Source organism: Mesocricetus auratus, unplaced genomic scaffold, assembly GCF_017639785.1.
Source record: "Mesocricetus auratus isolate SY011 unplaced genomic scaffold, BCM_Maur_2.0 Super-Scaffold_6730, whole genome shotgun sequence".
NCBI classification, from domain to species: domain Eukaryota; kingdom Metazoa; phylum Chordata; class Mammalia; order Rodentia; family Cricetidae; genus Mesocricetus; species Mesocricetus auratus.
The window spans coordinates 78,917,110-78,934,564 of record NW_024429184.1 but is presented as its reverse complement, the minus strand read 5'-3'; the positions used below and the strand labels follow the sequence as shown (position 1 = coordinate 78,934,564).

At 41.1% G+C, this 17,455-nt stretch overlaps 1 protein-coding gene across 1 annotated transcript in view; it reads left to right on the top strand.

Moving 5' to 3' along the window:
- Skor2 (SKI family transcriptional corepressor 2) overlaps nt 1-15,603 on the top strand; it is a 45,628-nt gene extending 30,025 nt beyond the window's left edge. The window contains exons 7-9 of the mRNA XM_013118020.2: nt 814-881; nt 8,999-9,064; nt 14,867-15,603. Coding sequence (XP_012973474.1) covers nt 814-881; nt 8,999-9,061 — 131 coding nt within the window. The 3' untranslated portion in view covers nt 9,062-9,064; nt 14,867-15,603. The remainder of the gene's footprint in view (nt 1-813; nt 882-8,998; nt 9,065-14,866) is intronic.
- The last annotated feature ends 1,852 nt before the right edge of the window (nt 15,604-17,455 follow it).

Sequence of the window (17,455 nt, the reverse complement as noted above, 5' to 3'; positions counted from 1 at the left end):
CCTCTTAGGCAACTTTCCAGGAACCTGAGTGCTTATTTTTTATGTCTCCCTATAATCATTCTTCATCATATAAAGATCAATTTAATGTGTCCTTTGATTATATTGTGTTAGGATGTTTGGTTTTTAAAAGTTGTTGTTACTTGAGTAACTGACTTGAGTTTCCTAAGATAATAAATAAATGAACTTTGCTTTGGGATTAGGAAAGAATTTCCAACAATTTCTTAAGCATATATCTGCCATTCTGTAGTACATATTTATGTAAAAACCACATTCTCAGTATTTATAATTACAAGATCAAAATATCAATCAAATGAAAAATGCTAAAGATATCCTATGATATCAAATATTCTGCCAACATTTGACTCTTTACATAAAGTTAAACAAGCATATCTACCTGTGTAGTAGGTTTGATTTTGTCACTAACAAATTGTGAAGTTAGATGAATACCACAGAGTTGTTTTAAAATAAACTTCTGTATTTTTATATATTTATATATCAACCAGTATTTGGCTTGTATACCTATCTTATATACCTGCATACCTGGGTCACAAAAGTTTCTGAGAAACAAGTTTCCTATGGGCTCCTGAGTAGAGAGAGTTTCAGAAGCCTTTCTCTGGACGTCCCCATCACTGATACAGGTAGATGCTGTGTGGGTGGATGTTACTCCATTTTCCTTATTACAGATTCAGTGTCACGTTGTTGCTCTGAGGTTGGTTCAACAGTGCCAGGAGCCTAGGATTTGGTGGATGGACCGCACACTAAACCTGGATTTTGAACTTTCATTAATTTCCTTTCTGTTCCTCTTTTCCTCAGATAACTTTCAGGATCAGATGAAAAGGGAACTGGCTTACCGAGAAGAAATGGTTCAGCAGTTGCAAATCGTAAGAGGCATTTCTGCTTATAAATACATGCAAGGGCGTTGATTTGTTTCCAAGGCCCTTGATGCATGCCACACCATTGGTCCACTTACCTCTCAGCTGGTTGAGATGCTAATTACCAAGGGATTTACGTAGACTCTCAGAGTAAACAGATGTGTCAGTGTGTTTCTTCTAACTGTAACTACCTCCCATGTGTTAATAGACAGATGTGTGCATTGCCTCCGTGGGCAAACCGGAGGTACATAGCATTCTTTCCCAGTGCAAACTAGCAGGCACCATGTGTGGATGGAATGGGAACTCACATAAAGGACACAGCTCCTGCCCTCTGCACCTTCCACCAGCCAGGCCCTCCGCGGTCAATAGAACAGAACACACACACAATTAACCAATTTGTGTGCACTCGAGGATGATGAAAAGAAGCAAATCATTTCCAAGTGAAGTGCTCCTCTCTATCCTCATCATGTCTCAAAGTGATCTCTTTACATGGAAAACAGCAACAGTCAGGAAGATTTTGTTTTGAGTATTTGTTTTCTGAATGCCTTGATGTTCCATCCCATGTGGACACATCTGGTATAAGCTCTGGATTTTTAAATTGGTCTCCCAAGCTTCTTCATTTTTGCAAAGAGCAAGCAGTAGAGGAAGTAACTTATACTCGATATTTTTTAGATTATTTTTAAAACCTGGAAAAAGACTTATGCTGATCTCTGGTAGCATGATTGTCATAATTTTGGTTGTTTTTTATTGTGTTTAGCTGATTTGTTCTCTCCTTAGACCACTGAGCATGTCTAAAGTGTCTTGTCTTACGAGCCAAATATGTAGGGATTTTTTGGTCAGGATTATTTGAGGAAGATGGCTGGTGATGTTTCCTTGTATGGGAGGAGGAAGTATGCCCATGTTCACAGAGATTCCTGGGAATGTGTCAAAGCAACCTGGGATTACATTACATTTTCTGCATGAGGGTTGAGCTAAAAGTGGGGTTTATAGTAAATGTGACACTCCCACTGTGGTTTCTCTGGTCTCAGGTGCTCCTTAATAACTCTAGGTTTGGAAAACCTTTATTCCAGATATTGCTTATGTAAGGCCTTCTTGTGAGTTTTTGTTGTTGTTGTGGTTGTTGTTGTTGTTGGTGGTGGTGGGGTGTGTGTGTGTGTGTTGGTTTAGATTGCACTTAAATTCATTGGGCAGTTAAGGATATTCTTCATTGATTGATAGTACATACAGAGGGTAAAAACAAATGTATCTACTATTCTCAGTCTTTGATTTTGGATGGTAAGAGCTAAAATTCTTTATGGTGACTATGCTCATTGTTTTCTCCCTCCAGAGGAAGATGTAAATATAAGATTGGAGGCATCTGGGACAGGATGTTAAGGCCTGAATTAATCTGCTTACGCATCTTTTTTTCTGGCTTTTAAAACAGAAAATGCCATCCAAGAACAAACAGGAATTGAGATTTTGGGGTGATGGTGAATAGGACAAAATGAGAGTTAAGACAGGAGTTTATTTCAGGACCCCCTTTGAAGGCTATCTGTGTAACTTTAATGTCTTAATTTCCTTTGACAGTTTTTTCTTTAGTAAAAGAGGAAAGAATGACTATGCATATAACAAGCACTTACTATTTCTAGAAGAGAGAGTGTCTTTGATCTCACTATGTACTGCGTTCATGAAAGATACAAGCTGGTATTACTAACGTGGCAAGCTTTATTTATTCACATCCTACTAGATAGTAAAGTGCTCCTGGGGCGAATGAAACAGCTTGGGAGAGCCAAGACCTCCACAACACACATGAGCCACGCACACACATGAACATACTGCCCCCTACACACACACACACACACACACACACACACACACACACACACACACGCACCCACCCATGCACGCACGCGCGCACACACACCCATGCAAGCACACACGCACATACACGTACATCTTTGGGTACAGTATAATTACTGAAATTCAAAAAGACATTTGTATCCAAGCAACAAAAAAATTAATGAAACAAACATGACTTATTTTTTTCCTTATTCCCTCTCCTTTGGGTCCCTTGCAACAAGAAATCCAGGGCTATGGAGCTGCCTCCAGCACCCAGCATAGTATATAGCCTACAACACTTGAAGCAAACATTGTTGCACAAACTACCCCAACCTAATTCCTACACAATACAGCCATTCTTTTTTATTCTTTCTCAAGTTTTCCTGGGTTGGGCCTGATGTCCTCACATGCTCTTTACACCCCAGTAAAGGAAGGCACAGTAGTGAATTACAGAGAGCTCATGTGTCAATACTTCCCTGCCTGCCACTAATAGACATGCTATAAAGTCTACTAAATTGGACTCAAGGCCCATCCCCTGAGTGTCAGTTCTCCCAAAAATGAGCTGCAGTGAGGCTGAACCTAACAGGAATATTATAACCCGAAGTCACATGAAGAGTAAACATAAATATGCCTGGAAGTCTTGCAGTATGTCACCAGTGTGAGTGGTCGGTAGTATAGCATGGGCCTTCTCAAAATAGTGGGACAAAATAAGCCTGGTGTCAGAGTTGCTTTGGGACAGGAAGGACAAGTTTTCTAATCCTCTGCTTTCTCTTAGAAAGGAGACAACAGGTGCAATGTTGGTTGAGCAATTATTTATCTGGTTCCTCAATCAGCTTTATGTATCTACATGCCCCTGAGGAGATGTCATCAGAGAATCCCTGAAGTTTATGTACGAGTTGTGAAGTGTCACAGTTTTATTTGCTCTCACAGTATTTTAGTGGAATGGTCTCCTCATCAGTCAATATGGTTACAAACTTTGCTCCCTGGTAACAAAACAAACAACTCAGGTTATTTCATATTCAAACTCTACACAGCATAGGGTCACAGAATACACACTCTTTTCATTTTTTCTTCCTTTTTTTAAAATTTAAGTTAGAAACAAGCTTGCTTTACATGTCAATCCCAGCTCCCTCTCCCTCCTCTCCTCTCCAACCCCAAAGCAGGCCCCCCAGTCCCCCAACCCAATCTCCACTCCAATCCCCAGGGAGGGTGAGGCCCTCCAGGGTGGATCTCCAGAGTCTGTCATTTCATCTAGGGCAGGGCCTTGACCTTCCCCCAAGAGTTCAGGCTGAGAAAGCATCCATCATTGTGGGATGGGCACTCAAAGTCCATTTGTACTCCAGGGATAAATACTACCCAAGGCCCCTTAGATTACCTAGGCCTCCCCACATTTAGAGGTCTGGCTCAGTCCTATGCTTTCCACACAGCCATTAATCTCGGGTCCAAGAGCTCCCCCTTGTTCAGGTCAACTGTTTCTAAGGGTTAAACCAGCCCAATCTTTGCTCATCAGTTCTCCCTTTCTGTCATTGAATTCCAGGAGTTCAGTTCAGTGTTTAGCTGTGGGTGTCTGCCTCTGCTTCCATCAGTCACTGGATGAAGGTTCTGTCTCCAAGACTCTCTGGCAATGCATTCTTTTCTTGAGATGAAGTAAAAACCTAGCCTGTCTTTCAGTTCTGGATAATTAAAATATATTAAAGCCATCGTATTTGGTAATGGTTCCTGTAGATGCACAGGGCATTTATTCTGTGTTGTTACACAGTGTTCTTATTCAAAATACTTGCATGGAAAGCATCTTGGGTATCGTTTCCATAAAAAAGAAAGACTCGTGAATTTCTTTGGCTCCTACATTTTTAGGTCCTCTGCTGACTATAATTCCTGTGCCTACTCTTTCCATTTTGTTGAATACAAACATGTAATGGCTATATAGTCAAATGACCAGGCCTCCTTCTGCATTTATAAATGAAAGTGCATATTCTGCAACACGAATGTTAAAGTACATGCAGAATTAGATTACTTAACGTTTATAAATGGCCACAAGCTAACTCTTAAAATGACACTTAAAATTTGAATTTTCTACTACTTATGTGCACAAAGAAAGAACCTGCCATCCCTGATCTCTGTTTTAATATCCTTAGAGTGTTTTATTTACTAAACAAGATTTATTTCTACAAAACAAAGAAAGGCATTCCTCTAGCTATATACAAAATGCAAATGTTTTAAAATTTTGCAAGTTTGTAAAAATGTGTTAGCATAATAAAAGGCAAAGGACTTCTTAAGTCACAATGAATTACAATTCTGGGAGAAATGTGTTCAGTTTTAAAGAGTAAAATCTGTCATCTATTAGGGCTGGAAAGAAACTGAAGATATTTCACTCAGCACAAAACCTTTCCATTGAAATTGACCTAGCTGGAATATGTAATAATTTATAGCAAGAACTTGGCTTTCTTTTTCATTGCTAATCTGACAATAACTCCTTAAGAAAGTGCATCTGTATCGGCAATTGCAGTAGGTTTGCCTAAGGCACACTCTTCGAACCACAAGCTCTTCAAGGATGCTGCCAGCTACTGGCACAGCGCTCCCAATCCAGAGCTTGGCCCAGACTCAGCACCTGAACTTGCCTGACAGCTTCTGTGAGGCATGGAGATGCGACAAATGTGCTAGTCTTGAAGTGCCCTCTGCTGTTGTTCTAGAATGCTGCAGTGATGTGTAGCTAGGGAAACAGAAGTTCCCCCATTAAAAGACCAATTAAAATAATGTTCAAGCAATAAATTTAGTATTAATGTTTCATTCGTGGTAGACTTGTAAAATCAGTTTGCCACTTACCTGTGATGGGAACATAGTAGCTCTTTACAGAGGAACAGTAAGCCCTTATCATCACTGGTGAGCACCAGTGAGGTGGGGACATAGATTTTCAGTGATAACCATCATCCCTCAGATATTGTCCAATAATCTTTGGGATAGAAACTTGACCAAATTTCCACAGTCTCCAACCAGAAAGTTCTTTAAATTGCATTGTCTGTCTTTTGACCAAATTTCCACAGTCTCCAACCAGAAAGTTCTTTAAATTGCATTGTCTGTCTTTTGACCAAATTTCCACAGTCTCCAACCAGAAAGTTCTTTAAATTGCATTGTCTGTCTTTTTTTCTAAAAGGTGAATAGAACTGTTCCTATCTTGTGTTTTTACAAAAAGATTCCCAGAGCTATTAAGGGGTTTGTTTTTGTGGCTAGGCATATGTAATAAGAAGGTCCCTGCAAGCTTTGGACTTGATAGGAAATCTGAACTCCCACAGAAGCATCCATAAGACTCTATAGCACTAGACGAACTTTGATGTTATGCATCTTTTCTTCCCCTCGTAATCAAGTGCCCTGTGTCTTGACAATGTCTCCATTGTCCCTCCATCCTGGGGCGTTCCTCTCATGTTTCTGGCTTTAAGATATTGACTTGCTTGAGAGTCTGAGCTTGATCCAATTCTCCCTCCACACAAACTTGAAACTTGCCTTCTTTAGTGAGACACCAATGCTTTTGACCTATTAGGATCAACTGGGTGAGATTATACAGTATGTAATGTTTCAAAGATTTTTATCCAAACCTTGATGGTTTCCACACTGGTCAAAAATGAAAAGAAATTTTTTGTAAGTCCTATAGTAGACTTCCATGGGAATAAATAGCTTGAATGGATTCTCTAGAACATGAAACTCCCAAGCCAGGAGTACTTGCTGACACCTGTAAATTTAATATTATATTTTATAGAATTTGAGAAACCATAATTTGTACAAGGCACATTGCATAATGACTCATAAAGAAAAAAGCTTCCAAATATAATTCTAATATACCATTTACTATCATACACCTGATTTCAGTGATGTTAAAATGTGCAGGGGAAAGTGTGTCTTGTAACCAGTAAAATAGTGTAGTTCTAGGCAACAAGTGGGCCCTGTGATAATCTTTATTTATCATTTATGTATGATTCAGGGCCTGTAGTTTAAACACAATGGTTGACCCAGATGGTTTTGTTCTTTGTTTTTGTTTTAGTCTGGCTTTCATTTTATCCTTGTTCCAAGGAAACAGATATGGAACCCAGCATTTGTCTGAGGACAACACTCTGTGGCAATTTAAGTTCTAATCTGGAGTTTTGAGACTCTGATGCAATTATTTGGAAATACCTCCCTTTTTCCTAGCTATATAAAATGTGAACAAGGGAGGAAAAGAGAGAGAACAGAATGGAGGGAAAGTGAGAAGGGAGACGCATGACTTGGCTAAGCAAACATCATCATTCCTGCAGTTTTCTCAGGTTAGATGTGGTTTACACCCTTTGGTGAGTGGTCCAGGGTGGTATGAATTTCTCTCCCATAGTGCCTGGCATGTAACGGAAACTAACAAAGTCCTGTAGCATCTAACCGTCACCTTGTAAGCAGGAAAATAGAATAAGTGCATCTTACTGTTAACTCTCACACTCAGAGGCTTATATCAAAACTTCTGTCCTAAATAATAAAATCCCATTCAAGCCTCATGTCATGTAGCTGACAAGAGAGGTCACCCATGTTGCTTGGTACTTACAGCCTACACTAGAATGGAACCTTCCCCCCCCAACCAAGAGTGTCTCTGTGAATAGCAGATATAGCATAACCTCCCATGAGAAGAAGAGGTAACTAGCATAGATCCCCATCTAACTGCCCTTGTCATAGTTATATAGATGATCTTAACTTCCGTCCTAAAATATCAAATTAGAGTGCTGAAAATTTTGTGTTATTGTGTAATCATTCATTTAAATGTTGCTAGTTTTGATTTATCCAATATATTGTGTATCAAAATGGCCAGGTGCTTCCTTTTATCTTCTTTTTGTCCATTAAAACATTGCTTGATTTAAGTGACCAGCTTTATAGCAATATGGTCCTGCCTGTTATCTTAGTCATTGCATCACTGTAAGCCCCAGTCTCTTTTCATTAATAAAGGCTCATGTGTGGACCACTGAATCAAGAAAGAAAATCAAATACCAATAAAATGCTGGGGTGGGGAGATGCAGACAAAGATAGAGTAAAATATTCCATAACCAAGCGTGGTGGTGTGGTGCACACCTCTAATTCTAGTACTTGGGAGGCTGAGGCAGGGGAATCACAATTTTGAATTCAGCCTGAGCTACAAAGGAAAGAATAGAATAAAGAAGGAGGAGAGAGGGAGGGAAGAAGGGAGAAAGGGAGGGAAGTGTTATCTAATTGAAGGGAAATGATCATTTGTTTTTTTCTCTCACTACTTTTATGTAGCAATCATATTTTGGGTTACATTCTAAAAGACTGAATATTGGGACTGGAGAAATGACTCATCTGTTAGGATCACTGGCTGCCCTTCAAAAGGATCCAGGTTCAATTCCCAGCATAACTTCTATCCTAACCTGAGTATCTGACACCCACAGCACTGCAAGTAGTTGGTGCAGAGATATAACATCCAAGCAAAGCAATAATAAAACAAAAGCAAATAAAATATCAAAAAGGGTTGGGTATTTATTTCCTCAAATGTAACACAGATGCAAATTTAGAGTCCTAAATTTAACCTCATAATGATGCAAGCAGGTAATACAATGACAGAGTTGCTTGACCAGGGTTAGAATAACACAATGGCAGAGTTGCTTGCCCAGGGTTAATATAACAGCAAATGTAAATAATGTATGTGTCTGTGCTCAGCCATTTGAATTTTCTAATGAAAAGTCACATATCAAATGTGATAGGCTTTCATTCACAACCCACTATTCAGAAACACCTTTCAAGTTCATCCAGATAGAGTTCTCGAGTTGTGTCTCCCATTCAGTGCAGTTATTTCTGATTCTTCTCAACAGTAATTGAGAATTTACCCAAAGTAATAATTTATGTTTAGTCTTCTTTATGAGTCACAATGATAGCATGTTTTATGAAGAAAACACTCTAATTAACCTGAATGACTGCCTTTGGACTAGTTTGTAATCTCATTCATCTTTTGTGACCTTGGACCTATTTCAACATTGTAATTCAGTTTTCAAATAGTAATACTGCCATACTATTAAATACAAAGACCTTAAAACTTTTTCAAAAGGAAAGCTCCTCGTGGTAACCTCCCCGATTAGCTGTAGCAGCAATCCGATGTGTGGCTGCCCATTCTGTCCTTGCTGTGCTTCTCAGTCAGGCTCTGCGATGCTGCACCTCAGCAGCCTCACACAGCTGAGCAGAGTGAGCTCTCTGAGGGAAGATCCACTGGCGTCTGGGTCATTAGGGATGACAAAGGTTCCCCATGAAGTATCTATCCCCAGCTTGATGGCTTGCATGTTTCTGTCTTGCAGATCCCCTATGCAGCAAGTTTGATCAGGAAAGAGAAGCTTGGTGCCCATCTCAGCAAGAGCTAAAAGGTGAGTTCTCCAGAGGAGACAGGTCTTCATAATCTTTCCTGCCAATGCTAGGGGTGTTCCTTAATGAAGTGTTAGTAATAGCCTGAGAGATTGAGAACGTTGTATGCTGTGTTTAAGGCAATACATCAACACATCTGTTATCCCAGCCTCCGACTTCCTAGAGGAATGGTTAAGTGCTTCTAAGAAATGCCACAGAAAACTCCTGAATTGAAAAATTTCTCAATCACTGTTCTTCAGCAGTGACAGTCATTCTCTGTAGGTGTCTGATGTGTCTTTCTCTGTAGGTCCCACCCAAACGTCAGTAGTCATCCTTACAGTGTCTCATTCTCTCTGCTGTTTCCCCCAGTCTGACTTCCAGTGAGTCACAACACACAGTGACATGAACAACTGGGGAGTAATACAAACCATAGAGACTTTCTGTTCAGGGAATAGTAATCTGACTTCTTCCTAAACCAAAACATTTCTCTCAGATGAAACCAACTTCACAGGCACATTCCTGGCAACAATTTAAAAGAAAATCATCTAAACTTTAAAAAAAAAAAGGGCAGGCAGTGAAAATCCTCTGATAATAGTCAGTGCATGCCTGAAATTTCAAAAGCAGTCTTGTGAGTCTATTGAGAAAGACATGCGGATTAATTAGAATTGTAAGACTACTAAAGCGTGATTAGGTTTGGATGACCTAGCAATCAGGATTGCTAAATCAGGCCAAGTCCAGTGCTGGATGTAACACCCGACCCTGTGCGTGCGTGCGTGCGTGCGTGTGGGGGCGCGCACGCGCGTTTTATGGTGTACGCATGTAGGAATGCAGGCCCACTTGTCCACACATACGTATGGAGGCCAGAAACCAATGCCTTCCTATATTGCTGTCCATCTTACTTTTTGATGTACTGTCTTCACTGAAACAGGAACTCACCACTTCCGTTAGACTAGCTGGCAGCAAGCTACCACGATCCACCTGTCTCTGCCCATCCCCCCACTCCAGCGCTTGCTTGGGTTACAGATATGTGCCACCAGACCCAGCTTTTCTGTGGGGGTACTGTGGACAGATCAGGTCCTTGTGCTTTCACAACAAGCACTTTACCCACTGAGTCATCTCCCAACCCTCAAGGTAGCATTCCCTCCTGCTCATGGACAAGAGGTGCATTTTATCCATTCCCTCCAGATGGCACTGAGATTTTTCCTCCCTCCGAAACTTATCTTCAACTCACTAGAATCTATCTGGGTGGGGGTCCTTACAAAGCAGGCTCCTTGTCCTTTTTGTCATCCATGCTTCTCTTTTGCTATTGTGTACCTACCATGTGCAGAGGGCTGCCCTTGCCACCATCTCTATCAGGAGCATATTTCTGTAGTTGCTTTGATAATGATAATGTCACATATTACATTCTCACAAAACCCCATGAAACGCTCATGTGCTGTCTCTTCATTTTGTACATGGGGAAATGAAGTGTGCAGAAAAGACACATGACATCTCCTGTCAGTGTTGCCAAACTAAGAAGACGTGTCAAGGCAGGATGCCTTAGACACAGTGTTTGTCTACTCCAACCTGGACATCTTGTTCTCAGTGTAGAATAGAAGAAAGCAAAAGTATTGGAAGTAACAGTATTCTGCTTCCATCTCCATAAAGCCAGACTCAAATGTGAGTCTGGCTCTCAACTGAAATATTTATACTAAGACTGATGTCAACTGAATGATTTTTTTCCACATTATAGTAGAGCAGGTTAGTACTGTTAAAGTGAATGGAAATTTTTATGATGTTCCATGAATCTTAAATCAGAATATCAAGGCAAGAATAGCTCAAATGAATTGTGATGAATATTGAAAATGTCAAACAAATTGCCTTTCAAATCACAGAGAAAATACTAGCATGAGTGTTTAAAAAGAACCTTGTGTGACACACATTCAGCAAAACCTACAAATTATGAAGTTGTATAAATGGTAATGTCTGCAACAAAACTGAGTTAGTGTGTACAAGATTTCCAGCACTTGATGATAGTCTTGCCTGGCTCGCAGCCTCTCTCCCACTTCCTATCCCCAACGTGAGCCTCACATCGAAGAGTGTTTGACTCAGTGTTTGTGAGATTCGTCCATTAGAGGTGGCTTGATTTATATGTAGGAACCTCAACGAGTTCTTTAATTCACTTCCCCATCTCATCTTCCCTGCTCGTCACAAATCCTATCCTACACCTACATAGTGAAGACTCATTGCCCTGAAATCTCTGACAGTGGCATAGCATATGGCTAGGTGAAGAAAGAGATTGATTTATGTTTAGTAACTAATGCTTCCTCCATGCTGATTTCGCTTCCATCCTTGCAGACAACAGGGATTTCTCTAAGTAGACCCTGGTGCTTTCGGAAGATTAGCGGTTACTTAACTGCTTAGCTCACTCAGCCATGCAGAGAATCATGGCCATGTTGTTAGACACAGTCCTTGACTTTCAACATGTGGAGCCTGCAAGGAGTTACCCCAAGAGAGATTATAAGATAAAAATCATTACAGCAAGGGAGAGAGACGCCTCCATCTTGCTGAGTGACCACAGGTTTCCAAATTAGGGACTGATGCATTAACATCTCACGCAGGAGTGACCCTTAAGGTACTCTTCATGCCACCCAGTGGATTCCAATATGAATATTAAGGGGAGGAAGCTTTTCTAAACCACAGGCAATCCATTTAATAAGCTGAGCAAGTACTGCCACATATCACTGCTCCACAAATTTTCTTGGCCTTCTGTTAGAACATAAGAAATTCCATGGTGTGTCAAATTAAAGCGTCTACCCAGGCCAGCATACCAACTCCAATTCCACCAGAAAAGCCAAGCTAGTCTTATTAACATCAACCTCACAGTTAAGGCACACGCACTGAGCACTCTTAACTCACCCTTAATATATTCATTATCTGTGGACTTATTTAAAGTCTTTCTTCAACCTAGGCACCGTCCTCTTTGGAACAATGAATTCTATTTGTTTAGCAACCAGCTGTGTAAAGGGTAGTTTATTTTATTTATTTCTAAACCATCTACTAAAATAAGCCCCATTAGGTTAGACATAGTTCTGCTTGGCTAGTCTGTTGTATTGTGAGCTCAGGAGAGCAGTGGGAAGGAGTTGAGAAACAAGTGTAAGAGTTATGTGTGGATACTCATCTGGGCCCTTCTAAACATTTATTTTAGTGTGTGTGTGTGTGTGTGTGTGTGTGTGTGTGTGTGTGTGTGATGTATGTGTGTACCATGTATGTGCAGGAGGTCAAAAGTGCTATCCTGGAACTGGAGTTACAGATGGTTGTGAGCCTCCTCATGAGTTCTGGGAGCTGAACCTGGTCCTCTGCAAGAGCACTAAGTGCTCTTAACCACTGAGCCATCTCTCCAGTCCTTGGATCCATTTTTAACTCTGGAGTCACTGCTGATATTTTTCCTTGGCTGTAGTTATTGCTCTGAACAGCTCCTGCAAGGCACTTCAGTGTCACCAACATGCAATCTCTACCCCAAATAGAAAATGTTATGGTGTCAACATTGATTTAATTATTACTTTATGTTCATTTTCTTTTAGTTACCTTCAAAATTTTGCTAATGCTTCTGTGTGACCGGTGGAAACACCTGTGTCTTTAGCAAGAAATAATGAAATTGCTTTACCTAAGTGGGAAGAGCATCATTGGATGGCTCATTTACAGTGGTATTCTATTGTCCATGCTGTAAATACCAGTATCTAGCATTACTTTAGCAGTGACTGTGCCAGATCTAGGACTAAACGCTTTGCTTTTTACCCTTGGGGCATGCGAGTCTATAAGGGAGATGATATAAGTCTTGAGGTGGATTACGGTTCTAAAGGGAGATGTTATAAGTCTTGAGGTGAATTACGGTTCTCCCCCGGTTTCACAGATCCAATCACTGAAGCTTAGGGAGGTCACAGAGCTGGCAACTGGAAAGGCTAGCATTCAGCCTTGGTCTGTTTGCCACTTGGCTGTTTTCCTGCCATCCTTGGATTCTAGGACTGATGAGGAGCAGGCAGGATTCTAAATATGACATAGCAGCCTTTGTCGCCTAGAGTAGTCCCACCCAATGCCTTAGCCTTTGCTCTTGTCTGTACATTATAAAAGGGCAAGCTCTCTTCCTGTTCTGTAGCCCTGGGGCTCACTCTTGCACCCCAGTCTTCTGCTACATTCGCCCTCTTCCCTAAAGGGCTGCTTTTGCTTATTTTTAAGTTTTATATTATATTGTTTTATTTTTAATTATATGGAGGTGGATGAACATGACTACAGGTGCTCACAGAGTCCGGAGGAAGGTGTTGGATCCCGTATCTGACTGGAGTCACAGGCATGTGTAATCAGCCAAATGTGGGTGGCTTCTGGGAACCACACCTGGGTCCTCCACCAAAGCAGTGTGTGTTCTTTACCACTAAACTATCTCTGCAACGCCAGAGGCTACAGACTCACAGATCATGAGCATATTTTTGCCTTTTTGCATTATTTCTATCACTAACGGCTACTTCAGACACTTCTAGAGAGTTTGAATATGTGACTTTTGCCCCTATGTTATGAACACCTACCTCTTTGCTAAATTACTAGTATTTTCACTTCACTTGTGGAAAAACAAAAACAAGCCTTAAGAACAATGAGAATAACATTGCGAAATAATCTTGAGATGATATAGCAAACACTCTGCCTTCCTTACATATGACTGAAGATGAAGAAGGGTGGCTCTGGTCAGACCCTAGAGGAGAAGAACCTCTCCTGGGAACAGCAATGTGCCCCACTGTCCTCAGCACCTCATGGCAATTGTCTTAGGTCATCCTGAGTCAGCCCACTGAGATGCACACTGCTGCTTCGGCCATGCGCCATCATAGGCCTGTTATCTGCAGTGTGGCCTGAGACTCTGGGCTTGGTCTGTGCTTCTCTGATCTGTGACCTGAAGCTGCTGCCTGCTTCCCTTCTTTCCATCAGTTATGAATGTGCCAATCTGATTTAGAAATCACACAACACTTAGGCATGCTTGTACATTGTCACTGACACCACAAGACAAAACAGCAACAAATAAATAAAATAGCGTGACTTAGAGCACCCAGCCAAAGCCAGCAGGTGAGGGGCCATGGACTGTATCTGTTCCTTCATGGCAGTATGGCTTAGCACTTGCCCAACAACTGGAAACTGGAGTTTCTAGAGGGAGTCAAATACCTTTACTGTGTAGAAAGCACAGAGAAGCAGCACACTCTGATTTAACTAACAGTTCTAGATTGCTTCAATGTCAGCAGAGATGAATAGTCTCACACAGCAGACAAATATATACAGACAAAAATACTAGCATATCTATACTTTTAAAACAAAATCTATTCAGGATCTGGGAAGATGAATTAACAAGCAAAGTGCTTGCTTCACAAGCCTAAGTGCCTACATTTAGATCCCTATCAACCATGCAACTGTGCATTTTTGAAACCCCAGCACAGGTAGAGCAGAGACAGGTGTATCCTCAGAGATCTCTGACCATCCAGACTAACCAAATCAAGGGGCTCCCAGTTCAGTAAGAGACTCTGCCTCAATAACTAGGGTGGAGAGTGATCTAGGAAGACATCAACATTGACCTCTGGCTTCGACATACACACTGATGTGCATGCATGGGCACCTGCATGCATATACACACAACAACCTATGCAAATGCATATACCACACTCAAACACACACACACACACACACACACACACACAATTGTTGAAATACATTGAAAATGTAATAAAAAATCTTCTCTGTCACTTTAAGTGTTCATTATCTGACTGTGTTATGCTTAGGTTGTCATGTACTTTTTTTTTGTCTTATCCCAGGTGGCAGACCCATTGACTCTTGTTCTCTTGTAAGATACAGCCTACCACTGAGCACTTGGGACCTGCAGAAGAACTGTGAAAGGGCTTGGGAATCAAAATCAGGTTCAAGAGACACCAAGGACAAGTGGCCTCACAGCAGCATGGACAGCCATGTAAAATAGACTGTGGCCATCATTCATTAGTAGGGGGAAGGGGGGAGACAACCAGAGCATTCGATGCTTGTCACATCTCTTGGTGGAACCAAAGTTTGAATGTTTGTGTTTTTGAAGCATAACTGAACCAAGCATAGGAAGTGCTGTTGGCCAACAGGCTGGATGGGGAATCCATGATCATCCCACATGGCCTCTGTAGTGGCACGCGATTGTTCTTTGCTTTTACGGAAGTGATTAGTAGTGGAAAGAAAACAGAAAACCAATCCCAGGAATGGAGACTTACGTTTAGATGAGCCTGGTTTTCATAGTGAGCTGGGACAGACACACATGGCCCCCTCCTCTCTGGTACTTTGCCTGCTGTATGAAGATTGTATTCCTCTGGAAATATTTTACAGTTTAATATTGAGTGTAATTAAGAATATAATCATGTTATCAAAATGGTATTTAACTCTGTTGTAGTTTCTTTAACATTCATGTGGATAAAAAGTCTATAATAAAAAAACTATGAAGGAATAGATGTGTTCATGTAGTTAAATGCATACTTGCTTGGGGGCAACTCATAGAAACTAATGCTTTTTTAGAGTTATTTTGGCATAAAGTATTTGAATAAATTATTTTTGAAAACAGAATTCCTTCACAAATGATTATTAAAGGTTAGACTAGCCTTTGACCCTGTCAGCATTTGGGAACCATTCCATGACCTTAGGATCCTTTTAAATTCCTATCAGATCTCCTACCAGATTTGGTGACAGAGTTAGGGCCATGGCTTTCTCCTTACTGTGATGGTAAATCCCAATCTATATAATAGCTTTATGAATACAGAAAAATGTTTTAGGTGTAATAAATAGCCGAAATTGTGACCCTTTGCAGCAGTACTTTCTAAGGTAGCTCTGAACAATCTCTCGAATGATCACCATGGATGACCTCTTGAAGTTGCCAAGGACCATCCTAACTTAAGATATGCTCTACAGTTGGCATCCCTTGACAGACTTCAAAAAATATTTAAAAGGCATCACCATGAGACTGGAGAGACAACAGTTAAAACACTTGCTGCTCTTGCACAGGACCCAAGTTCAGTTCCCAGCATCCACAACCATCTGTAATTCCAGATCCAAGGATCTGGTGCTTATGCAGTCATTTTCATATTCATGTGGACACACACACACACAATAATAATAATAATGTGAATTTTTAAAATGTGCATTCATGATGTTTAATAGTTTTACACACCAGCTCTATTATTGTGAACTATCTGCGATAGATAAATGTCCTATCTTTGCTGAAACAGTGTGTTAGCTTTCTGATGTTGTAACAAACATCCGAAATATATGAGCTTATAAAAAAATTAAAAAGTTGGGGCTGGAGAAATGGCCCAGAGACTAAGAGCGCTGGGTTTTCTTGCAGAGGACCTGGACTTGGTTCTCAGCACCCATGTCAGGTGGCTCACAACACTACAACTATAGTTCCGGGAGATGTGGTGCCCTTTTTTGGCCTCTTTAGGCACTGCATGCACATGGTGCACATATATTCAGGCATATACACATACACATTTTTAAAGTTTTTTAAAGGATTGGGAGAAGGTTCAGTGAGTAAAGCACTTGTCTCAGAAGTAATGAAGAACTGAATTTGGACCCGAGAACCCACATAAAGCCTCGATGTGATAGCACACATCTATAATCCTCATTTCTCCTAAGAGGAATGGAAGGTCAAGACAGGAGAATCCTGAATGCTCATGGGCTAGCTACCCTGGTGTAGGCAGCATGGATGAGACCCTATCTCAAACAAGGTAGAAGGTAGCGACCAGTGCTGGAGGTTTTCCTCTAACCTCCATACATGCACTGTGGCATGCACATGCCTGCACTCACACATGTGAACATACATCAGGGAGAGAGAGAGAGACAGAGAGAGACAGAGAGAGGGGGGAGAGAGAGAAAGGGAGACAGAGACAGAGAGACACGGAGAGAGACAGAGACAGAGACAGAAAGGGGAGAGAGAGAAGTGAAGGAGAGAGACAGACAGGAGAGGGAGAGAGGAGAGGAAGAGAGAGACAGAGAGCATGGGAGAGGAGAGTGGAGTGTCAGACAGAGGAAAGAAAGAGAGAGGACAGAGGGAGAGAGAAACAGAGGCTGAAAACAGAAGAATAAAAACTTTACTTTGCCTTATTGGTTTCAGTCCATGGTCAGTTGACCTTATTGACCTTAGGGCAATCACACTGTGATGGGAGTATATGGAGGCACCAGGATGCCAACAGACAAAAACAGGGAGTCCCAGGACCCCAATATTTGACTCAAGGGTACACCTCTAATAGCCTCACTCCCTCCCATGGTGGTAGAGACCTTTTAAGGTTCAACCATGGGCAGCAACCAAAGCACACATTATGAAACCAAAAGAAGCCTGCATCTTTTGTACCTTTTTCTTGGCTCATGAAGAATAAGAG